General features: G+C 42.3%; 1 protein-coding gene across 3 annotated transcripts in view; it reads right to left on the bottom strand.

Moving 5' to 3' along the window:
- Positions 1–20354, bottom strand: part of LOC121281031 (syntaxin-binding protein 1) — a 140622-nt gene extending 120268 nt beyond the window's left edge. For 2 of the 3 annotated variants that reach the window (XM_041193607.1, XM_041193608.1), the window contains exon 1: positions 20061–20354. In XM_041193607.1, the coding sequence (XP_041049541.1) occupies positions 20061–20097 (37 nt within the window). In that variant the 5' untranslated portion in view covers positions 20098–20354. The remainder of the gene's footprint in view (positions 1–20060) is intronic. The other variant, XM_041193609.1, reaches the window with a different exon arrangement.
- Between the last annotated feature and the right edge of the window lie 5449 nt (positions 20355–25803).

Raw genomic sequence — 25803 nt, 5'->3', positions numbered from 1 at the left:
TAAAGACGCGACCACCATTGGTGGAGAGATTAAAATAGGAGATGCACAAGAGGCTAGAGTTGGATGAATGCAGAGATCTCATGGGGTTGTAGAACTGAAGGAGAATACAAAGACAGGGAGAAGCCAAGCAATGGAGAAATTCGAAAACGAAGAAGAGAATTTTAAAATTGCCACCCAGAAGCCAATGTGGCTTCCCAGAACCAAGTATAACCACTGGCATTATTTAATCTCACTGTTGTATTTTCAAGGCGAGTCAGTGCCTATTCACTGGAAATATGAAAAAATCCATACACCTTCTATCAGTCCTACTCGTTTAAATTGAAAACATTTTCATTCACTGAATATCTACGTAGTTGTGACTTCAGAACCATTCTCCAGATTTTTTTGTATTATCCAATCCTCCGATGGTTTCTTTACTGGACCTCATTCCTCGTTTTGCTGTGCACTTGACTATGATACACCTGACAAGATCTTCAAGACAAGACTGATACACAATGCTGCAGGCCAAAATTACAACTAAGTACCTGAATCCACTCACACTGTTATCGAACAAACAGTTAGCATATTGAAAGTAGGCTTACATTGATCAGTTGTCTTGCTAGTACAATTCAGAATGCCCTGTAAAGATCTATCCAGTCTTTGTGTTATGCTTGCACAGCACTGTAATTTAGCACAAAAGCAAAATACTCACTATGCTGAAGATCTGAAATAAAAACAAAAAGTGCTAGAAAAACTTAGCAAGTCTGGCAGCATCTGCAGAGAAAGAAACAGTGTTAATGTTTCAAGTCCAATATAACTCTTTGGAACTGACTCTTTCAAACAAGAGTAACATTGGACTTGAAACCTTAACTCGGTTTGTCTCTACACAGATGTTGCCAGATCTGCTGAGTTTTTCCAATGCTTTTAGTTTTTACTGTAATTTAACATGCCCTCCCGAGTGCCACAACCTGCCCTGACTCACATCTGAAGAATAACCACTAGATAAGACACCAGCAGGCAGCTGATGTATACAGAACCATATCATGTAATGGTCCATGTTTTCACAAATGGCAAGAAAGAGGTGAGGTATAGGGTGGACTTTTAGATATTCAATTAACATGAAGATTGTGCACGTTTAATTGAAAACTCTTTGCACAGCAGTGATTTCAGCTTCAGTTTAACCATATGCTCAAGTGTTGCATGAATTGTACATAAAGCGAACTATTTACCAAGTGTTTCCCCACAATATTTTGGTACCAGACTACATTAGGAAGATACCCAGCAGCTAGATACACTTTCAAGAAAAACAGAAATTAGTGATCACTACCTAACAGCTTGCAACCTATTTTCATTAGCAAGAATGCAAGGTACTACAATTATACAACTTGCTGCATACAAAAAGTAAAGAAATAAACCAGAGCATGGATGAGGAAAAACAACTTTATGTAAAACAATATTCAGAAGAAAAAACCCATGTCGATTGTTGTAAAAACCCATCTGGTTCACTCATGTCCTTTAGGGAAGCGAAGCTGCTGTCCTTATCTGGTCTGGCCTACATGTGACTCCAGACCCACAGCAATGTGGCTGACTCTTAAATGCCCTCCGAAATGGCCTAGCAAGCCAGTCAGTTGTATCAAACCACTAAAAAGTCTCAAATGAATGAAACTGGACACATTACCAGTCGACTGGCACCCGGCATCGACCTAGGCACTGGAAACGACAACAGCAAACTCAGCTCTGTCGACCTTGCAAAGTCCTCCTTACTGGGAGCTTGTGCCAAAACTGGGAGTGTGTCTCACGTACTAGTCAAGCAACAGCCTGACATAGCCATACTCATGGAATAATTATCATTACAGATAATGTCCCAGACTCCACCATCACCATCCCTGGGTATATCCTGTCCCACCGGCGGGACAGACCCAGTGGAGGGGTGGTGGCACAGTGGAATGCAGTCGGGAGGAAGTTGCCTTAGGAATCCTCAGCGTTGACTCTGGCCCCCATGAAGTCATATGGTATCAAGTCAAACATGGGCAAGGAACCTCCCACTGATTACCATGTACTGCCTCCCAACCTGCACCCCCTCAGCTAATGAATCAGTGCTCCTCCATGTTGAACACCATTTGGAGGAAACACCGAGGGTAGCAAGGGCACAGCATGTACTCTGGGTGGGGGACTTCAAATGTCCATCACCTAGAGTGGCTCGGTAGCACCAATACTGACCGAGCCCTAAATGACATAGCTGCTAGACTGGGTCTGCGGCAGATGGTGAGGGAACCAGCAAGAGAGAAAAACAAACTTGACCTCGGCATCACCGACTTGCCTGCCACGGATGCATTTGACTATGACAGACCACCACACAGTCATTGTGGAGACAAAGCCCCACCTTCACATTGAGGATACCCACCATCGTGTTGCGTGGCACTACCACGGTGCTAAATGGGACAGATTTTGAGCAGATCTAGCAGCTAAAGACTGGGCATTCATGAAGCACTGTGGGCCATCAGCAGCAGCAGAATTGTACTTGACCACAATCTGTAATCTCATGGGCCGGCATATCCTCCACTCTACCATTACCATCAAGCCAGGGGATCAACCCAGGTTCAATGAACAGTGCAGGAGGGCACGCCAGGAGCGGCACCAGGAATACCTTAAAATGAGGTGTCAACCTGGTGAAGATATAACACAGGACTACTTGCATGCCAAACAGCATAAGCAGCAAGTGATAGGCAGGGCTAAGTGATCCCACAACCAACGAGTCAGATCTAAGCTCTACAGTCCTGCCACTTCCAGTCATGAATGGTGGTGGACAATTAAACTACTCATTGGAGGATGAGGCTCCACAAATATCCCCATCCTCAATGATGGAGGAGCCCAGCACAGCAGTGCAAAAGATGAGGCTAAGCATTTGCTACAATCTTCAGCCAGAAGTGCCAAGTGGATGATCCATCTTGGCCTCCTCCAGAGGTCCCCAGCATCATAGATACCAGTTGTCAGCCAATTCGATTCACTCCAAGTGATATCAAGAAATGGTTGAAGGCACTGGATAGTGCAAAGGCTATGGGCCATTTCAATATTCTGGCAATAGTACTAATAACTTGTGCTCCAGAGCTTGCCGCGCCCCTAGCCAAGCTGTTCCAATACAGCTACAACACTGGCATCTACCCGGCTATGTAGAAAATTGCCCAGGTATGTCCTGTACACAAAAAGCAGGACAAATTCAACCCGGCCAATTACCACCCCATCAGTCTACTCTCTATCATTAGTAAATGAGCAATGACCTGCTCCTACTCCTGCTCGCCAACATTCAGTTTGGGTTCCACCCCAGGGCCACTCAGCTCCTTACCTCAGTACAGCCTTGGTTCAAACATGGACAAAAGAGTTGAACTCCAGAGGTGAGGTGAGAGTGACTGCCCTTGACATCTTGGCCAAATTTACAGAGAGTGGCATCAAGGAGCCCTAGCAAAACTGGAGTCAATGGGAATCAGGGGGCAAACTCCCCACTAGTTGGAGTCATACTGAGCACAAAGGAAGATGGTTGTGGCTATTGGAGGTCAGTCATCTCAGCTCCAGGAGATCACTGCAGGAGTTCCTCAGGGTAGTGTCCTTGGCCCAGCCATCTTCCGCTGCTTCATCAATTACATTCCTTCCATCATAAGGTCAGAAGTGGGGATGTTCCCTGATGATTGCAAAATGTTCAGCACCAACTGCAACTCCTCAGATACTGAAGCAGTCCATGTCCAAATTCAGCAAGAACTGGACAATTACCATCACTGAATCCCCCACTATCAACATCCTGGGGGTTACCATTGACCAGAAACTGAACTGGACTAGCCATATAACTACTGCAGCTGCAAGAGCAGGTCAGAGGCTAGAAATTGTGCAGCGACTAAACCATCTCCTGACTCCCCAAAGTCTGTCCATCATCTACAAGGCATAAGTCAGGAGTGTGATGGAATACTCCCCACTTACCTGGATGAGTGCAGATCCCACAACACTCAAGAAGCTTGACACCATTCAGGACAAAGCAGCCCGCTTGAATGGCATCACATCCACAAACATTCACTCCCTCCACCACTGACGCACAGTAGCAGCGGTGTGTACTACCTACAAGATGCACCGCAGGAATTCACCAAGGCTCCTTCGAGAGCACCTTCCAAACCCATGACTGCTACCATCTAGAAGGATAAGGGCAGCAGATAGATGGGAACACCACCACCTGGAAGTTCCCTTCTAAGTCACTCACCATCCTGACTTGGAAATATATCGCTGTTCCTTCACGGTCACTGGGTCAAGATCCTGGAGCTCCCTTCCTAACAGCATTGTGGATGTACCTAGGCAACATGGACTGCAACAGTGCAAAAAGGCAGCTCACCACCATCTTCTCAAAGTCAACTAGGGATGGGCAATAAATGCTGGCCTAGCCAGCAAAGCCCACATCCCATGAATGAATTAAAAAAAGAGAAATTATTAATTAATTAACACATATTGGAAATGACAGGGCAGGTGATGTGCTGCGATTGCAGGATGTGGGAGCTTCTAGATACTGGTGTGATCTATAAGTGTTTGCAGCTGCAGGAACCTCAGCTCTGAGTTATTGAGCTGGAGGCTGAGCTCCAGGCACTACCACACATCAGAGAGGGGCAAGTTACCTGGACACTTCATTCCAGGAGGTAGTCACACCCATTAGGATAGGGTCGTCTGGTTTGGTCAGTGGTCAGGAACAGGAGAGTGTGACTGCAAGTGAGGTAGGTTTGGGGGGGGGGGGGTGGGGCGTGCAGGAGGCTCAGCCCTTGCAATTGTCCAACAGGTTTGAGGATTTCTCAGCTTGTTTGGATGAGAGCAGGGGTGCAGGGTGGCTGAGCTAACAGGCCATGGCACCGTGATACAGGAAGCCATTCAAGCAGGGGTACTAACAAGGAATGTAGTGGCAGAAAGAGACAGTATAGTCAGAGGGATTGACACTGTTCTCTGCAGCAAAGAGCGTGAGTCTAGACAGCTGTGTTGCCTGCTCATTGTCTGGGTTCGAGACATCTGCTCGAGGCTGGAGAGGAACTTTCAGTGGAAGGGGAAGGACCCAGATGTTATGGTTCATGTAGGTAACAATGACATGGTGAGGACAACGAAGGAGGTTCTGCATAGGCAGTATGAGGAGCTTGGCACCAAATTAGTAAACAGAACCTCAAAGGTCATAATCTCCGAATTACTACCTGAGCCACATGGAAATTTGCATAGGACAAATCAGATCAAGGAGATGAATGCATGGCTCTAAGACTGGTGTGGGATCGTGGGGCACTGGCACCAGCATTGGGCAAAGTGGGATTTGTATCGTTGGGATGGTCTACACCTGAACTGTGCTAGGACCAGTGTTCTTGTGAGCCGCATAACTAGGGAAATACAGAGGGTTTTAAACTAAGTAGTAGGGGCAGGGATCAAATTTTGGAGGTTGTCGTAAATCAAAGAGTAGATACAAGGTATTATGAGAAATGAAAAACAGATCATGACAGGAAGGTATAGAGAGCACAAATCCAACAGTAAGTCAACAGATGAGACTCAAGGTTATAAAAAGAATAAAAGGATAAAACTAAAGGCTCTGAATCTGAATGCACAAAGCATTCAAAACAAAACAAATGAACTCTCAGAGCACATAGAAATAAAGAAGTACAATTTGATAGCCATTACAGAGACATGGCTGCAGGACATTGACTGGGACCTAAATATTGAAGGGTACAGGACACCTTGGAAGGACACGAAGTAAGGAAAAGGTGGAGGGGTGGCTTTGTTAGTTATTGATGGTAGCATAATAGAGAGGGATGATCTAAGTTCAGGAAACCAGGATGTGGAAACGGTTTGGGGAGAAATGAGAGATGGTAAAGGCAAGAAGTCACTTGGAGTTGTGTACAGGCCCCCACATGATAGGGTGCAGCATAAAGGAAGAAATAATGGGAGCTTGTCAGAAAGGCATGGCGATCATCATGGGAGATTTTACTCAATATATAGACTGGAAAAATCAGATGGGCAAAGGTAGCCTAGAGGAGGAGTTACTACAAGGATTCCAGGATAATTTCTTCGAAAAGCATGTCCTGGAGTCAACCAGAGGGCAGGCTAAACTAGATCTGTTATTGTGCAACAAGATGGGATTAATTAATGACCACGTATGAAGGCACCCCTAGGTAGCAGCGACCATAATATGATTGAATTTTACATTCAGTTTGAGGGAGAGAGGAGTGGGCCATTTTTTAAAGCTTAAATAAGGACAATTATGAGGGCATGAAAATAGAGCTGCCTAAAGTGAATTGGCAAATTAGGTTAAGGGATAGGTCAATAGAGATGTAGGAGCAAACATTTAAGGGGGAAATTTTCAGAGTACACAGAATAAATACATTTCAATGAGTAACAAAAAGTCCAAGGGGCAGATACATCATCCATAGTTAACTAGAAAGGTTCAATATATTATCAACTTTAAAGGAAAAGCATATAATTGTGTAAGTACAGGTGGTCAGAAAATTGGACAGAATATAAGGAACAGCAAAGGATGACTAAAAGATTAATAAGGAGGGAAAAATTAGAGAGCAAGAGAAAGCTAACCAGAAATATAAAAACAGATAGTAAGAGTTTCTATAAATATTTAATAAAGAAACAAGTTAACAAAGTGAGCATTGGTCCTATAGAAAGTGAGCCTGGAGAACTGATAATGGAAAACAAGGAGGTGGCAGATGAATTGAACAGGTATCTTACATCAGTCTCCACTAAAGAGAATACAAGTCACATCCCAGAAGCAACCTTCAATTCATCTGTCACCTCTTTGTTTTCCATTATCAATTCTCCAGACTCACTTTGTATAGGACCAATCCTCAGGAAATCAGGAAATGGAAGGGAGGGAGGAACTCATGAAAATTACAATCACTAGGGAAGCGGTACTGAGTAAATTGTTGAAGCTACAGGCTGACAAGGGCCTGGGTCCTGATGGACTTCATCCTTTGGTCTTAAAAGAAGTGGCTAGTGTGATAGTTGATACATTGGTTTTCATTTTCCAAAACTCCCTAGATTCAGGGAAGGTCCCATTAGATTGGAAGATAACAAATGTAACTCTACTATTTAAAAAGGGAGGGAGACAGGAAGCAGGGAACCACAGGCCAGTTAGCTTAATATCTGTCATAGGGAAAATGTTTGAAGCTATTATTAAAGAAGTTATAGCAGTGCACTTGGGTGCAATCAGGCCGAGTCAATATGGTTTTGTGAAAGGGAAAGCATGTTTAACCAACTTATTGAGAGTTCTTTGAGGAAGTAACATATTCTGTGGATAAAGGGGAACTGATGAATGTACTGTACTTAGATTTCCAGAAGGCATTTGATAAGGTGCCACATCAAAGGTTATTGCGGAAAATAAAAGCTTGTGGTATAGGAGGTAACATACTGGCATGAATAGAAGATTGGCTGGCTAACAGGGAGCAGAGAGTAGGCATAAATGGGTCTTTTTCAGATTGGCAAGATATAACAAGTGGTGTGCCACAGGGATCAGTGCTGGGACCTCAGCTGTTTACAATTTATATAAATGACTTGGATGAAGGGATGGTTGCCAAATTTGCTGATGGCACAAAGAAAGTAAGTTGTAAAGAGGACATAAGGAGGCTATGAAAATATATAGATAGGTTAAGTGAGTGGGCAGGGATCTGGAACATGGAATATAATGTAGGAAAATGTGAAATTGTCCATTTTGGCAGAAGGATAGAGAGGCATATTATCTAAATGGTGAGAGATTGCAGAGCTTTGAGATTCAGAGGGATCTGAATGTCTTAGTGCATGAATCACAAAAGGTTAGTATGCAGGTACAGCAAGTAATTAGGAAAGCTAATAGAATGTTACCATTTATTGCAAGGGGAATTGAATACAAAAGTAGGGAGGTTATGTTTCAGTTATACAGAGCACTAGTGAGACCACATCTGGAGTGCTGTGTACAATATTGGTCAACTTATTTAAGGATATAAATCTGTTGGAAATGGTTCAGAGAAGGTTTATCAGGCTAATAATGGCTGATTTGTCTAATGAGGGATTGAACAGGTTAAGCTTGTATCTGCTGGAGTTTAGAAGAGTAAGAGGCGTCTTGTTTAGAACATATAAGATCCTAAGGGGTTTGACAGGGTGGATGTGGAGAGGATGTCTCCTCGTGTAGGGGAAGCTAGAACTAGGGGTCACTGTTTAAATTAAGGGGTAGCCCATTTAAAACTGAGATAAGGCAAAAAAATTTTCTCTCAGAGGGTCGTGAGTCTTTGGAACTCTTCCTGAAGAGACAGTGGAAGCAGAATCTTTGAATACTTTTAAGGAAGAGGTGGATAGCTTCTTGGTAAGCATGGTGGTGATAGGTTATCAGGGTAGGGGTTGTAGAGTTGAGGTTATCATCAGGTCAGCCATGATCTTATTGAATGGTGGAGTAGGCTCGAGGGGCAGAATGGCCTACTCCTGCTCTTTGCTCATTTGTTCACCTATCAGTACCATGTATCTGCCCATTTCAGCAATCTGTCTCGGTCCTCCTGAAGTCTGTAACTGTACTCATTACAGTTTACTAGGTTTCTGAATTTGAAATTATGACCTGTATGCTAAAAGTCCACTTCATCAAAAAGGTCAGTGGTCCGGAGACCACTGTGTAATTTGTTCCTGTCTAAAAAGCAACCATTCACCGCTACTCTCTATTTTCTGTCTCGTTGCCACTGCCCCTTTAATCCCATGGGCTTAAACTTTGCTAACAAGTTTATCATGTGGCACTTTATCAAACAGCTTCTGAAAGTTCACACGGACCACATCACACTCACTGATCCTCGCTGTTACTTCATCAATGAACTCAAGTTAGTCGAACATAATTTTGTTTTTAACAAATTCATGCTAGCTTTCATTTAGTAACCCATGTTTTTCCAAGCACCAACTGGTTCTATCCCAGACTATTGTTTCTAAAAGTTTCCTACCACTGATGATAGACTGACTGGCCCGTAGTTACCAGACTTATGCACCTCCCCCTTTTTTTTAAAACAGGGGCATAACATTTTCAACTGCCCAATCGCCTGGCACTGCTCCCATTTTTGAGGAGGATTAGGTAAATTATGACGAGAACCTCGTCAATTTCCACCTTTATTTTCCTCTACAATTTAGGATACATTTCATTCAGACTTGGTTATTTTTTGCCTTTGAGCACTGTTAACCTTTTAAGTTGCCGCTCTTTATTTTTATCCTATCCAAATTCTCGACTGCCTCCTTCATTGCTGTGATGTTAGCACTATCCTCTTCTTAAGCAAACAGATGCTCATTCAGTACCTCAGCCAAGCACTCTCCTACCTCAAGCAGATTTATTTTATGATCCCTAATTGGCTCCAACCTTCCTTTGTTTATAGAAATCCTTGAGATTCTCTTTTATCTTACCTGTTCTTCTAATCTTTCATATATTCCTCCCCATCTCTGCCCTAAACTGTTACTACCCAAGAGAATATTCAGATAATTGAAGTCCCCATTATCACTACTCCCTGTTTCTTGCATCTTTCTGAAAATTGTCTGCAAGTTTATTCCTCTATCGCCTTCGCAATATTTGGTGATCTATAGTATATACCCAGCAGTATAATAGCTTCTCTGTTGCTCCCAGCCAAATAGATTTTCTCTTTGAGTCCTCAAATACATCATCCCTTTCCAATATGATGATGATATCTTTGATCAATACTGCCATCCCCCTCCTTTCTTTCCTTCCCTTCCTTTTCTGAATACCTTGTAGCTAGGAATATTAAGTGTTCCTTCAATTGCTTCTCCTTTTAATGCTTCCTCCTGGCACCTCTTCCCCAGCCAAATTAGTTTGCCCTGAGTTAATGTCTTTCCTTCAGCCAAAATGCTGAGGAATTAACACAGCCTGTTCTGATCTTTGCATACTACTTTATTTTAATCGGCTATTTGCCAGAGTCTTGGCCTCCTTCTACTTTAAGAATAGAAATAATAATTTTCTGAACCATGTTCTCAAGCCACCTCCTGCTGCTGATGGACTGATCTACATAACTTAAGTTTGTCAACCAACAGATCCACCTCAGTCTTTTTCAGGTATTCCCAATGTTTGTTTTTCGCCCAGCCAGTTCAGACAAACATTCACTGTTGAATTTGTCACTATGCTGCAGTTCAACGACAAGATAATGTAGCAGCAAAGGTAAATCTTTTTCTCACTGAGGACAAAAATCTCTCCTGCATATCTCAAGCTATTTCATGCAATAATATCGCACAAATTACTAGAAAAATGATGATGAGTTCACCTTACTCTGGCATAATTAGTGCGTAACATTATTTGTGGCAAGGAAGAGATACATTATGTATTGCAATTGGTGATTTCCTACATTAAAACAGTGACAATGGCCAAGCTTTGGAAACCGGCTGGGAGACTGGAAAGCTGGTAAGACAAGGCATTGGGAGGGATGCCCGATGTTTTTTCTGCCTCCAAGGGATATTCCCAGAAGTAGGAATGGCAGCAGCTCAGCTGCCTGCCGACCAGAGACAGATGGCCAATTAAACCAATTAAGAAGCCAACTGACGGCCATTTTACTGAGGCAGCCTTCTAGCAGCTTCCAAAAGTGTGCCTTCCTTTCTGGCCACTCCATGGCACACTCCGTCCCCATCGCACCAATGCTGATGCTGGAGGGGTTACTCCTCTGATTGCCAGGACCCACCTGCTAGGCTCCGGCAAAGAAATAAATGTTGCTGCTTACCTGCAAGGGTGCCTCTCCTTCTCCCTGCAGCCTCAACAGTGGTCACTCCTATCGATGGTAGTACAAAGGCTGCAAAGTTGCCGGCATTCTGATTGGGCCAGCAGCTTGGAGGTAAATCCTTAACTGGATGGTGGTCCTGGCAGTGGCCTCTTGATTGGCCGCCTCAAGTAAAATCACCTTTGGGGTCATGCTGGCTGCCAGCTCAGGACACACATTTGCTCCTGACGTCAGGTCCCAGCGGCATGCCGGCAAAATTCTGGCTTATGCACCAAAAAGTACTTAACTGGCTGTCAATTGCTTGGGAATAACCTGGGGTGCCAAAAGTTGCTATATAAATGCAAGTCCTCCATTTCTTCATTTGTCACTAAATGTTGGGAGATATGTGCCATTCCACTGTTACCCTCAGAAAATCGGAAGCTTGCCATCCACCTCCTCATGACTGTCAAGAAATTGCTGGAATTGTGCCGTAAATATGAATGAATCTCACACAGCTATTTATTCCCAGAAGTAGGAATGTCATCATCTGTTAATAACATGATTCATGGCCCTGACAAGCCACTCAACCTTGGAGGCCCAGAAAGGCAAGGGTTCAAACTGTTGAGTCTCACTTTGTTCCAAGAGGTTTTGTAAACATTACATTTATAATATTTTTCTTTGCTTCTTTTTTTTCCTCTCTCTTAATCCAATATTTCATTTCCTCTCCTTCCTCTTTCTGCAAATAATTTCACTCTAGTTTGTTGTACTTCCTTCTCACTTGATTGCTCAGTTTCTTTCCCTTTCCTTGAATTTCATTGGCAAAGGAGATTAGACTAGGTGTGACATGGAGGAGTTTCCAGATACCCTGATGGCCTTGCCATTAACAATTCACATTTCCAGCAATTTGTGGTGCAACTATAATACAACCTGAAGAGTAAGGGAAAAATTCCAGTTCACAGCGCTCACTGTGAGATGCATACTCCAGCAATTTCTGGGCCAATGTTTTCATCCTTGGGAACAAGGTCACCTCTTTTGCAGCAGCCATTTGTGCACAGAGGTAGCACATGGATCTGTACTGCATATGTGTTAATACAACTATATCCCTTCTGAAGAACAGATAGTTTCTGAGATTTACTACTGAGATTGTGCTTATTACACAAGAGGAGCATAACACAGGTGTTTGAAATGCTTCTATTACAACAACACTCCATGCTAAGACTGCAGAAAGGAATTTCAGACTCATACATTATCAAACATTGTTAAACTATATCTAATAGAATAACTTCACACATAGAAAGTAAATGAGGTGTACCTTCATGTCAGGTTGATCATCAATCTCTTTCTCAACATTTGTAGGAGAAACAACATTTACCATTGGGGATGAAACAAGCAGAGTTCCAAATCCAAATGAAGCAACAGTTTGATTCCAGTATATTTCACTGTGGCACAAATAAGAGTTTCGCAAGTTTTGCTGGCCTTTCTCAAAGTTAAAAATAAACGGTGGCATCCAAGCATACAGTAACCCAAAGTCATCAATGTGTGTAACCCAGCCTACGTTTTTCAGTTGTCATAACAAATGCATAAGCAGTTCTCAACCATGGGGTTATTGCAGCAAAGCCACTGACAGATATATTTATATATTTAAAATGTACCTGAAAATTGACAATATAACTGGGAACCTTTAATTCCTGTCAATCTAAACAGGGAAGAGGTATTATTAAAGTGGTGTTTATTAAATATGTGTGGCTTCTCTTCATCTTCCTACAAGGGGTTGAGGTTGTCATGCATAGTTTATATATCTATGTAAAAATTATTTTATACCATACTGTATTTTCCCTGTTGTGATGTCTTAACTGTTAACACACCTACAGACACTTCAGTATTACAGATGAGGAGATTAAACAGTTTTATGTAGACCTAATTCTCCAGTAAAATGCAGCTCAACAGCCCAGTGACACCATTGTGTGAGTACAAACGTGGTTGCTTGGCTGAAGAATAGGATGGATGCAGCTCCAGGTTGAGGAGAAACTGGGGAAAAAAGAACAAAAGAAAGAGAAAAAAGAGAAAAAAAAGAGAAAAAAAGGAGAAAAAAAGGAGAAAAAAAGAGAAAAAAAGGAGAAAAAAAGATTTGCAGTTATATAGCATTTGTCATGACCACTGAACATCTCAAAGCACTTTACAGCCAATGAAATACTTTTGAAGAGTACATATTGTTGTAATGTAGGAAACAATGAGACGTAATTCAGATGAGGTGATATCTGAATGAGCTAATATAAAGATCGACAACACAAACTCCTGTTCAAGCCTGCAGATTTGCTATTGTATCTCAATTCGCAGGCAGTCTTTTTTTTTGCCTACTGTGATTACAACCAAGCTTTAACTTTGAATTTGTTTTGCCTTTATATTCAAGTTGTGAACCTACCTTCAATGTCTCTTTGGTGTATGACATTGCGCTTTGGCCAAAGACAAGGCGTGAGTTTAATTCTTCATTCCAACATGGTGGGATTTTAAAGATCCTGCTACTTGCCTCTAGAGAGCTAGCTCACTTGACATATTGACGAGTGTTAGAGTTAGGGATGACAGCTCTGATTGAACATAGATAAAAGCAAAAAACTACGGATGCTGGAAATCCAAAACAAAAACAAAAATACCTGGAAAGCCTCAGCAGGTCTGGCAGCATCGGTGGAGAAGAGTACAGTTTACGTTTCGAGTCCGAATGACTCTCCAACAGAACTAAGTAAAAATAGAAGAGAGTTGAAATATAAGCTGGATTAAGAGGGGATGGGACAAGTAGAGCTGGATAGGGGGCCAGTGATAGGTGGAGATAACCAAAAGATGTCACAGAGAAAAGGACAAAGAGATGTTGAAGGTGGTGATATCTAAGGAATGTGCTAATTAAGGGTAGAAAGCAGGACAAGCAAGGTACAGATAGCCCTAGTGGGGATGGGGTGGGGTGAAGGAATCAAAAAAGGCTAAAAGATAGAGATAAAACAATGGATGGCAATACATTTAAAAATAATGGAAATAGGTGGGAAAAGAAAAATCTATATAAATTATTGGAAAAAAAGGGGGGGGGGTCAAAATTGAAAAGGGGGTGGGGATGGAGGAGAGAGTTCATGATCTAAAGTTGTTTTACTCAATATTCAGTTCAGAAGGCTGTAAAGTGCCTAGTCGGAAGATGAGGTGCTGTTCTTCCAGTTTGCGTTGAGCTTCACTGGAACAATGCAGCAAACCAAGGACAGACATGTGGGATGGTTACCCACCTCCTGCTGCCCTGTCCCATCAAACAGCCTCTATTTCTCCAATAAACAAAAGTGTTCAAAGAATTTTTTTTTAAATTAATGTGCCTATGATTGTTCTCCTGGGAATGTCCAGGTAAATGATTCCTGGAGACTCAAGGACAATCCTCAAGGGTTAGCAAAACTAATTAGGATTTAACCTTTTGACAGGTAAAGTGGTTTAAAAAATTAATTCATTACTTTTTAATTGTTACACAATTTGATATAAAAAAAGTATTCAGTAACTGTAATATTTCTCTTGCAGCATTCTACAGCTTGCTTCTTTCTCCCCACAGCGCCAGTGTCCTCGAAAACCAGAAACAGCTAGTGTTATATTATGTTAAGCATTGAAACAATGCAATTTGCGATACATGCACTGTGATTCCCACATAAAAATCAGTGAAAAATTATTTTGTTAAACTGTCACTAGTTTATTGTGAGATTTTAGTAAAACAGTGTTTCTTTATCTTTTCACATAAAAGGAAAATACAGTTCAATGTGTGATGTGGGGCTTTGAATCAATGTTGCTAATTATGTTTCAGTCTCCGATCCCTATCTCTCCATTCCTTCATCATATTTTTATCCTTACTTTGTAGCAGGTTCACCTGATTTAGCTTTCTGTCAATGATATTTTGTTGTTCCACTGGTTCTATTTTTTTGAATTACTCCCTTGAAACAGAGATGTTCTGTGTTGAAACTACTTCATGCTGTATCAGACTGGCTCCAGGATATTTACCACCACCCCCCCAAATAAATGCTTCCCAATTTCCATTGATGGTGTTAGAGGGGCCAGGTGCTTTTTCACTGCAAGGAAAGATCAACTCATACACCTCCTACTGGCTAACGGTAAGAGCATCATCAACAGTAGCCTGCGAGTGGTGTTTGGTATAGGGAATTTACAACAGGGAATAGAAGAAATAAGAATGCTGCAACTTTCAATAAGCACACATATTTTATAAAACAATCCCAGTTTGAATTCCCAATTTATACTATTTTCTTCACATTTCATGGAGACATCGCACATTCTTTATCACTTTCTGATCATCCAGACAAGCAGACAATCTGGTCCTTGCCATCAGTAACCCAGGAGTTGCCCAATGCCCGATACCGATGCCACTGATTTTTCTCTCCCTCGCAGCCAAGATATATAGCCCCTCAGTTTACAAAATTAAGTCCTGCGGGGTGACTAAGGATAGAAAATTGAGAATAAACCCTGCCCTAACCCTCCACAGTGTTGTGCAAGATACCAACATTGCCACTACAAATAATTTTTTTGAAAATTCCCAGTTGGAAATACACTCACTATAAATATTGAGATCTATGGAATATCTCTTTATAGATTATGTTACAGGAAAATACATCCTTTAAAGTAGATCCACACTGAATGAGTTAACAGCTAGCCTCGGAAAACCCTCATACTGTCAACTGAGTTGGTAGGATCCTCGGAGATTCATTAAAACAACTGGCATGTAAGCTAGCACATACTGAACCTAGTGATAATGGGAAATGTCATTTCCAATAATTCAAATACTTGAAGAAATCACAGAATAGCATCAGCTAAAAGTTGCAGTATCAACTCAGTCCCAACATACATCCACAGTTGGCACTACATGACTCCTCAGCTCTTGGTTTCTTTACAGAGAGAACATATGGGCTACTGCACACCACTACTGACTGCACTTTCCATCAACTGATGCCTGACAGATATTCAGGATAACATGGGCAAAATTATCTGATCAAATTCTACTCTCTGTTCTTATGCAAACCTTTTCTAATGCAAACCTTTTCTAAGAAGCTTGGATTCTATTTCAGACTCTTTATAAAACAAAGAGCAAAGGAGAGTACTTGTTGATTATTTTTATAGCACTGAAACAGACCTTTTAGCCCAAACAGTCCATGCTAGTGTTTCTGCTTCGCTCAAGCCTCCTCCCATCTTTCATTTAAATCTACCATCATAACCATCTATTCCCTCTCATTCTCTCATATGTTTGTCTAGTTTCCCTTTAAATGCATCTATAATATTGGCTTCATCAGCCATGAACTTATTGAATGGCAGAGCAGGCTTGAGGGGCCGAGTGGCCTACTCCTGTTCCTAATTCGTATGTTTGTAACCACGCCTTGTGATGGCAAGTTTACATTCTTACCCCTCTTTGGGTAAAGAAGCAGTTTCTTCTGAATTTTCCACTAGATTTCTTAGCAACTATCTTATATTGATGGCCACTAGTTATGTTGTTCACCGCACGACAAACATTCTTTCTGTATCCACTCAAGCAATTTTAAAGAGCTCTATTTGATCACCCCTCAGCTTTATTTTCTCAAGAGCAATAAGACCCAGCCTGTCAATCCTTTCCTGATATGTATACCCACACATTTCTGGTATCATCCTTGTAAATCTTCTCTGCACCCTCTGTAGTTCCTCTATATTATTTAGCATTCTACATATGATCTAACCAAGGTTGGAAACAGGTTTAGCATAACTTCCTTTTTAATTCTATCCCTCTAGAAACAATAGTGCCATTGACAATAAGGCTATATGGGAGGCCCACATAAATGTAAACTCATGAGCCATTGCCTTCACTTAAAAAAAGAAAGCTTAATTTTACAGCTTTTCTTCTCTTTCCATCAGATCCCACATCAGGGTTCTCAAACAGTGTAACTAGCTATAGAATTCACAATTCCTCCAGCTTTTTTTAAATTCATTTATGGGACATGAGTGTCCAGCATTTATTGCTCATCCCTAATTGCCCTTGAGAAGGTGTTGGTGAGCTGCCTTCTTGAACCGCTGCAGTCCATGTGATGTAGGTACACCCACAGTGCTGTTAGGGAGGGAGTTGCAGGATTTTGACCCAGCGACAGTAAAGGAATGGCGATATATTTCCAAGTCAGGATGGTGAGTATCTTGGAGGGGAACTTCCAGGTGATGGTGTTCCCATGCGTTTGCTCTCCTTGTCCTTCTAGATGGTAGTGGTCTTGGGTTTGGAAGGTGCTGTGTGTCAGTGGTGGAGGGAATGAATGTTTGTGGATGTGGTGCAAAGCAAGTGGGCTGCTTTGTCCTGGATGGTGTCAGGCTTCTTGAGTGCTATTGGAGCTGCACTCATCCAGGCAAGTGGAGAGTATTCCATCATACTCCTGAAATGTGCCTTGTAGATGTGGACAGGCTTTGGGGAGTCAGAAGGTGAGTTACTCGATGCAGGATTCTGAGCTTCCAACCTGCTCTTGTAGCCACAGTATTTATATGGCTAGTCCTGTTCAGTTCTGGTCAATGGTAACCCCCAGGATGTTGATAGAGGGGATTCAGCGATAGTGATGACATTGAATGTCAAGGGTCAATGGTTAGATTCTCTCTTGTTAGAGAAGGTCATTGCCTGGCACCTGTGTGGAACTAATGTTACTTGCCATTTGTCAGCCCAAGCCTGGATATTGTCCAGGTCTTGCTGCATTTGGACATGGACTGCTTCAGTATCTCAGGAGTTGCAAATAGTGCTGATCATTGTGCAATCATCAGTGAGCATCCCCACTTCTGACCTTATGATGGAGAGAAAGTCATTGATGAAGCAGCTGAAGATGGTTGGGTCTGGGACACTATCCTGAGGAACTCCTGGAGCTGAGATGACTGACCTCCAACAACCACAACCATCTTCCTTTGTGCTAGGTATGACTCCAACCAGCAGAGATGTTTCCCCCTGATTCCCATTGACTCCAGTTTTGCTAAGGCTCTTGATTTATAGCTGTGGCATGTTTGCCAAATGAAACAATGGCATGCCCCTTAACATGCCTCTTAGCAGTGCACACAAATTACTTTCCAAGTGCCACTATGTAGGGCAATGCTGTCAAATTGCACACATCCCACCAAAAGCAACTAAATGAATCACCAGTTCATCTATTTTAGTAGGATGGTTAAGCAATAAGAGTAGGTTGGCCAGAGCACTTTAGATAGTGCCATGCAACCTTTAGCGGCTACCTGAACAGGTAAATGGATGGTTGAACTCAGGTCTGACAATGCAGCAATCATTCAGGACTGCAATGAAGTATATGATCCTTTCAAGTCTTAGAATGGACATTGAATCCAAAACCTCGAGACTCTCAAGTTAGAGTGAAATACTTGATAATCAGTCAGTGTGGAAAATGTAATTTCTGAATGAGTGACACATTATGAATCGTCACATCTGTAATGATTAAAGTTCCACAAATGAAAGCTGCCAAAAAAAGAGGCAAAATCGCCAATAATTCTTACACTTCAATTATTGAGCATGGCACTCAGTCAATATCAAGTGTTTAAATTCTGATTTAAAATCAAACTTTCATGTTGTTCTAAAGACGACCTGCCAGCTCCTAGACTTTTTCTCGTGGAATTATAAAATTTCACAGCTCGCACTGTCGTGGCGATAAAAAGTATATTTGGGTTTTCACTGATTCTTACTCTGTAAAGACTGAAAATAGAAACGCGAGACAAATTATGCAAAAAGCCAGAATTTTTTTCTGGCCACCCCAAGTACCTAAAGCCTGGAATTTAACTGGGAGCTTCGTTGGAATCGTTTTAATGAAGTTGCTTGCAGACTATCCCAAGCAACTTCTATATCAAAGACAAAGTCCAGTTTTCCTGTCACGCTGTGCATTTAATAAGTGTTTTGCTCAGACACAGCTAAACAAATTAGATAATCACCATTTTGTAAAAAAATGATATACGCTGGAGCTTAAATACAGCTTAAAACGCTGAGAATCATTGTGGAACGAGAACCGCTGTCACCCTCGCTGGGATATGAATGAAATGCAATAATCAGAGTACAGCTCAGAGGAGGAGTCAGATGTTGACCCAATACACCGGTAGCAAAGTGTTTAATCTTTTTGTAATAGTGTTAAGAGCCATATGTGCAGATAGGTGCATTTGAGGAATTACAGTTTCCTGGTTGCAAATGAACCTTTTATAGTTCCAAATGAAAGTTCAAATTTAACAAACGTGCAATACTATTTGCAGCACCACTCAAACCTCGAGGGGTAATATAAATCCCACCCCCCAGCCTGCGGACACACACGAAGCACCCGAAAATGCCCAGGTATCTCATTCAAAACTCCAGACTAAACACCACGATTCCCGCGGCTCATCGGATTCCCTTTCACAAGGGAAAAACCATAATCCCGCGCCCACATCATTTCAGGGGCCAGGCTCGCTTCTGGAGAACGAAACAGTAGGTCCGGACAGGAGGGCAAGAGAGAGAGAGAGAGAGCTGGTGAGACAGAAATCAAAGAATCGATAGGTGGGAGGATAGATAGAGCGAACAGCCTCTCTGTCTGCCCTGTTACAATCTGCTGCACTGCCGAATGTGGCTTCATATCGACAGGTCATTTAGAGAGAGAGAGAGAAAAAAGTGTGTAAATCATCTGGGTGTTGTCTCGAGAAGAACGGTCAGCTCACAGGGCAGGGCTGGGATCTTTCTGTGCGCTGTGACAGTTTACCTTTGCCTCTATTTCGGTCCAGCTCGACGATTTACTTTTTCAAACTGCTCCCAATGCGCAGACATTTTATTCTAGGAGGTGGGCGTTGATATCACAAGGAGCTGACAGCGGAGAGTACACGGTGCCAAGAGCACACACTGCCTCTCTCACACACACATCTCCTGTGATTCACACTGCACTGCAGAAAAAGACACGCTCGGACCTCAGCCCCATTCGCAAATTCCACACACACACACACACGGACAGCAGCCCCTCAAGGGGGCAAACATACTTGGAGAGGATTACACATGACGTACCCAGCCTATTGTCAAAGACACATTGTGCACCACCCACTGCTTTACAATGAATGACGAGAAAATGCTTCAGTGGAGCGGAGAGAAGCCAGAATATCATCACAACCCGAGCAGCATCGTTTACAGGCTTGGTTTAGATTGCCTGCTGTTCGCTAGAATCAACCATATAACAGTATCAAAACCCATCCCATAATCTCATCCCTTCGTGCATCTGCATTGGGCACGACTTGTCTACACGGGTCACACGAGCGAACAATACAACCGGCAGCAAATACACTCCCTTTGCGGTTACAGCACGCACTGTTTCCTTCCATTTAACATTTCTAATCTAAAGCGAAAGTGCGAAACGTTCTTACTTTCTCCAACCACCGCTTTTAGCCCGATCGGTGCCATGATGTCTTCTACTCGCTCTCAGTCCTTTTCCAATCAGCTGACTGCAGGGAGAGGGATATAAAAGGAACCACGTCACGAGCGAGAGCCAATTCCTCCGTGTATTTATTATCGAGCTTCTCGCGACCCTGCTCTACGATTTTAACTCAGCGGCTTTGCCGCTGCCTCGCCCATGAATACTAAAACAGAGAGGGCATAAAATGATTGAACACCGGAGGGGACGGAGAGAGAGAGCGAGAGAAACGGAATCGTTAAATTACAAATGATGTCGATTTCATGTTTTGTTCATTTCAGCTCCAATGATATTGACAGGATGAGCTGGGGAGGAGCCTGCACAAGGTGTGGGGGGTGGGGGGGGCGGATTTGGACACTTGCAATATCCAAATAATTCTTGCTCATGTCAGAGCGGTCTTTTACCATCCAACCCAAACAGTAACCGAATGATGTGTAATATTTATTGGAACGGTGAATATTAAAGAGCACAATAGACCATGGACTGGACGAAATATTCTGGAAGCATCCATTCAGGCATTATGTTTCCGTTCCAAATAACAATAACAACGATAATAGGAAGCAGACGATTTAAATCGTCCTGAAGCTTTGGGAGAGTTCCATCTCCGTTTATTCCTCAGGGTTTCGCTGCTGTGCTGTGATACCAACCCCATTTTTAAAAATTATACTGCTGCAATTTTTTTTCAAAATATTAATCAAATTAAGTGTCGCCCATGTTTTCAACGTTTTTTTGCATTTTGGAAAGCACATTTCGGAATGTTAACCTCGAACCGAGGAAGGTGAAATAAAATAAAAGGTATGTGGCTGCCCTCGACATCAAGGCAGCATTCAACTAAGGGATGTATCAAGCAGCCTCAGTAAAAGTGAAGTCAATGGGGATCAGGGACAAGGTTCTGTGCCCTGACAATATTCCCGCAATAGTACTGAAGACTTGTGCTCCAGAACTTGCCACCCCCTGGCCAAGCTGTCCCAGTACAGCTACAACACTGGCATCTACCAGGCTATATGGAAAATTGCCCAGGTGTAACCTGTCCACAAAGAGTAGGACAAATCCAATCTGGCCAATAACTGCCCCTTCAGTCTACTCTCAATCATCAGTGAAGTAATGGAGGAGGTCATCAATAGTGCTATCAAGTAGCACTTGCTTAGAAATAACCTGCTCACTGATGCTCAGCTTGGGTTCTGCCAGGGCCACTCAGCTCCTGACCTCACTAAAACCTTGGTTCAAACATGGACAAAGAGCTGAACTCAAAAGGTGAGGTGAGAGTGACAGCCTTTGACTTCAAGGCAGCATTTGACCAAGTGTGGTATCAAGGAGCCCTAGCAAAACTGGAGTCAATGGGAATCGGGGGGAAATTCTCCACTAGTTGGAATCACACCTATCACAAAGGAAGATGGTTGTGGTTGTTGGAGGTCAATCATCTCAATCCCGGGACATCACTACAGGAGTGCCTCAGGGTAGTGTCCTAGGCCCAACCATCTTCAGCTGCTTCATCAATGACCTCTTATCATAACCTTTGAAGTGGGGATGTTCATGAATGATTATACAATGTTCAGCACCACTCGCGACTCCTCAAGAAGCAAGACCTGGACAATATTTAAGCTTGAGCTGATAAGTGGCAAATAACATTCACACCACACAACTGCCAGGCAATGACCATCTCCAAAAAGAGAGAATCTAACCATCTCACCTTGACATTCAGTGGCATTACCACCAATGTATCCTCCACTATCAACATTCTGAGAGTTATCATTGACCAGAAACTGAACTGGACTAGCCATATAAATACTGTGACTACAAGAGCAGGTCAGGGTCTGGGAATTTGGCAGAAAACAACTCACCTCCTGACTCCACAAAGCCTGTCCACCATCTACAAGGTACAAGTCAGGAGTGTGATGGAATACTCTCCACTTGCCTGGATGAGTGCAGCTCCCACAATACTCAAGAAACTTGACACCATCCAGGACAAAGCAACCCATTTGATTGGCACCCCATCCCATCCACCACCTCCAACATTCACTCACTCTGCCGCCAATGCACAGTAGTAGCAATGTGTACCATTTATTAGATGCACTGCAGAAATTCACCGAGGCTCCTTTTGACAACACCTTCCAAACCCACAACCTATACCACCTAGAAGGACAAGGTTAGCAGATACATGGGAACACCACAACTGGATGTTACTCTTCAAATCACTCACCATCCTGACTTGGAAATATATCGCTGTGGCTGGGTCAATGTCCTGGGACTCCCTTCCTAACAGCACTGTTGGTGTACCTACACCACAGGGACTGCAGCAGTTCAAGAATGCAGCACACTATTGCCTTCTCAAGGGCAATTAGGAATGGGCAATAAATGCTGGCCTAGCCAGTGATGCCTACATCCCATGAATGAATAAAAAAACTCTCCAGTGGCTGCTGTCATACGCTAAGGCTGTGGTTGTTGGATGCCAATCATCTCAGACCCAAGACAACACTGCAGGAGCTTTTCCAGGCAGCAGCCTAAGCCCAACCATCTCCAGTATATTCATCATTGACCTTCCCTCCATCATAAGGTAGGAAGTTGGATACGAATGATTGTAATGCTTAGCTCTATTCTCAATTCCTTGCATAAAAAAAGCAGTCCAGACCCACAGTGACCAAATGCCTCTCTGACAGAATGGTCAGTGCTTGTGTTTTTGACCAAATTTAGCCTAAACATCTAAAGGCAGCCCAGTGCTCCTGTATAGATTCAGAAAGTGTACATATATTCCAAACCTCTCTCTCCTCCATGCTGCTGAGCTGAAATATTCAGTTTTATAACACCCACTCCTGCTTGTTTATTTAATCAAGGATATCTATGATGACTTAATAGGAGCTTTACTGGCTGCCACCATCCACTCTCCATGGTCCCAGTACTCTAAAATAATGGGTGTGGATGTACAGTTCATCACACCACATACAGCAAGACACGGCAACATCCAGGCTTGGGATGCTAAGTAGAAAGCAATGATCGTCTTCCACAAGAGAGAACCTAACTATCCTCAACACCTCCTCCTACCACGATATTCAATAGAATTACAATTGCCAAACCATCACCATCAACATCCTAAAGGTCACCATTGTTCAGAATCTCACCTGGACCAGATGTAAGGAGCAGCTCAGAAGCTGGTAATTCTGTAGTGAGTGGCACACTTCCTTATTTCCTCAAGTCAACCCTCCATCTTCAGCTACAAAACACAAATCAGAAGTGTGTTTGGAATACTCTCCACATGGCTGGATAGGTGAAGTTGCAACAACATTGAATGAGCTTTATAACTTCCAAGAGAAAACAGTTCAGTTAATTGGCAACCCACTCACCAACCCTGCCTAACCAATGCACCGTGGATGATGTATATACTAGCAAAAAGTGCACTGCAGTGATCTGTCAAGAATTTCTCAGCAGGATCTCCCAAACTTGCAACTACCACCACCTAGAAGGATAAGGGTAGTAGGTTCATGATAGCACCGCCACCTCAAAGTCCTTCTGCAAGTCATACTCCATCCTTTACTTTGCTGCTGACTGAGAATAGACCAGTGAGGCATTCATTGGCTGAATTGGATTCCTCCTTTTTTGTGGACACGATATACCCGGGCAATTTTCCACATTGTTGGATAGATACCAGTGTTGTTGCTGTACTGCAACAGCTTGGCTAGGGTGCAACTAGTGTGGAGTACCAGTCTTTGGTGCTACAGCTAGGCTGTTGTCAGGACCCACAGCCCTTGCTATATCCAATGCCATCAGCTGTTTCTTGATGTCATAGGGAGTGAGTCAGATTGGCTGTGGGTCAGTATCTGTGATGATGGGGCCCTCAGGAGGAGGCTGAAATACATCATCCACTCAGTGCCTGGCTGAAAATAGCTCATCCTTTGCACTGATGTGCATGTCTCAACTGTCATTGAGGATGGGGATGTTTGTTGAACATCCTCCTTCTGTTGGTTGTTTATTTTAAAAATGCTAAATACAGGGCACTAAGTTAAGAACATCACAAAAAGCATTAAAGAGAAAGCTAAAAATCAATTATACTTCAAGATGGCTTCAAGGTGGAATTCTGTGGCACAAGCCTTTATTGAAGCAGACTCTATAGACTCTTTTAAAAGAGAATAGATAGTTGCTTGAAAAAGAGCAATAATAAAGAATATGGGGAATGTGCAGGAAATTCAGAAACTAACTAGATGGCTCTCAAGGGGCCAAAAAGCACCAGTGTAGTTGAATGGCCTATTTCTAGACTGTAACTTTCCATGATTTTGTGAAAGGAGACATTTGGGGAATGAATGATGATGGATCCTAAGGAAATTGTACTATGCTATGAGTCATTTTTAAAGAGGGGTGAAGGGAATTAAAAATCTCAGTGGATAGGATTATTCAATTTGTGAAATATATGGAGCAAAAGGAAATAAAACAAAAAGATTCCACTGATCATGCTTCATGGATATATATAATAATAGCGAGCAGATGAGATCTAAATTCAATGATATTGATTAATATATCTAGTCCAAACTTGCATCATTTAATAAGCAAGCTTCTGTTTGTGATAATTATATAATAATTTTGTAGACATGTTTGATAGATTATGATAGTAGTAGAATAAAACATATTAAATATTTATCATATTAATATAATACAGTCCTTGGTAGACAAAGATTACAAGCCTTAATGTGAGGTGTATTCTGTACGTCCCATAATAAGATATAAAATCAGGTGAGAAACTCAGCAACCTCGGTCTAGTGAAGATGGAATTGTGTGACAAAGTCTTTGAATGCAGTTAGAGTGTATTATTGAATATTTTTAGAGATTTGTATAGTGGTTAATCTCTTCATTTTTGTTCTGATTCATGAATAAGCTTGAAACTTTAAAGTGCTCAATATGTAGCTATTAGGGTGGACTGGCTTGTTAGTTTTTATCTGTTTGTGTCAAAACGCTAAGTTGGTTGGCTTCAGGCAATACCAACAGAATACGCCAGTCATTGTTGTTATCACAATTGTTCCTCACAAAAAAGGTTTCATATTTAAATACTGTCATGTTGAATAATCTATGGCATTTATTATTAAAGTTCTGCCATTCACAATGCACTGTTTGCACATTAAGAGTATAGCTGAAGTACGGGTTAGTACTTGCTATTAAAGATGACACTACTGAGTGAGTGGGTGCCCTCTCTTTAACAATGGTTCTGAATTGAAGTGTTCAAAGATGAAGTGAGTTCATGTAACTTTTATTCATCCCCTGGAAACCAATGCCCAGGCGATAGGGTTGCCAACCCTAGTTGGTCATAACCCTGGAGATTTCATGGCATGACCTCCCATCTCCAATATGCCAGCCCCCACGCTCTTGTCATTGGTCATAACTTATGACCATTTTTGTGGCGCACCTCTTTCTCATCACAATTGGAAAGTGATCAGACCTTCATTACCTGTTTGGATGACTCTTGATTCTCGGCCAGTCTTATTAATCATCTTCACTACTTTAATAAATAATATATGAAAGTGTTCAAAGAAAATGAAAAAAAACTCTCTATTTTAAAATGTCCCTAACGTTTTCTTCCTGGGTTTCCTGTAGCATCATGCTAGAGATCCCTGGATATGGACTATCCCAGAGGCTTCACTGCCATAACTAGGAGCAGTGTAGGATGAGGACATAAAGAGAGAAACAGATGAAGTTTGAGGGCTGCCAGGGTATGA

This window comes from Carcharodon carcharias, chromosome 8 (assembly GCF_017639515.1).
Source record: "Carcharodon carcharias isolate sCarCar2 chromosome 8, sCarCar2.pri, whole genome shotgun sequence".
NCBI lineage: Eukaryota > Metazoa > Chordata > Chondrichthyes > Lamniformes > Lamnidae > Carcharodon > Carcharodon carcharias.
This window is presented reverse-complemented; position numbering and strand designations above follow the sequence as displayed.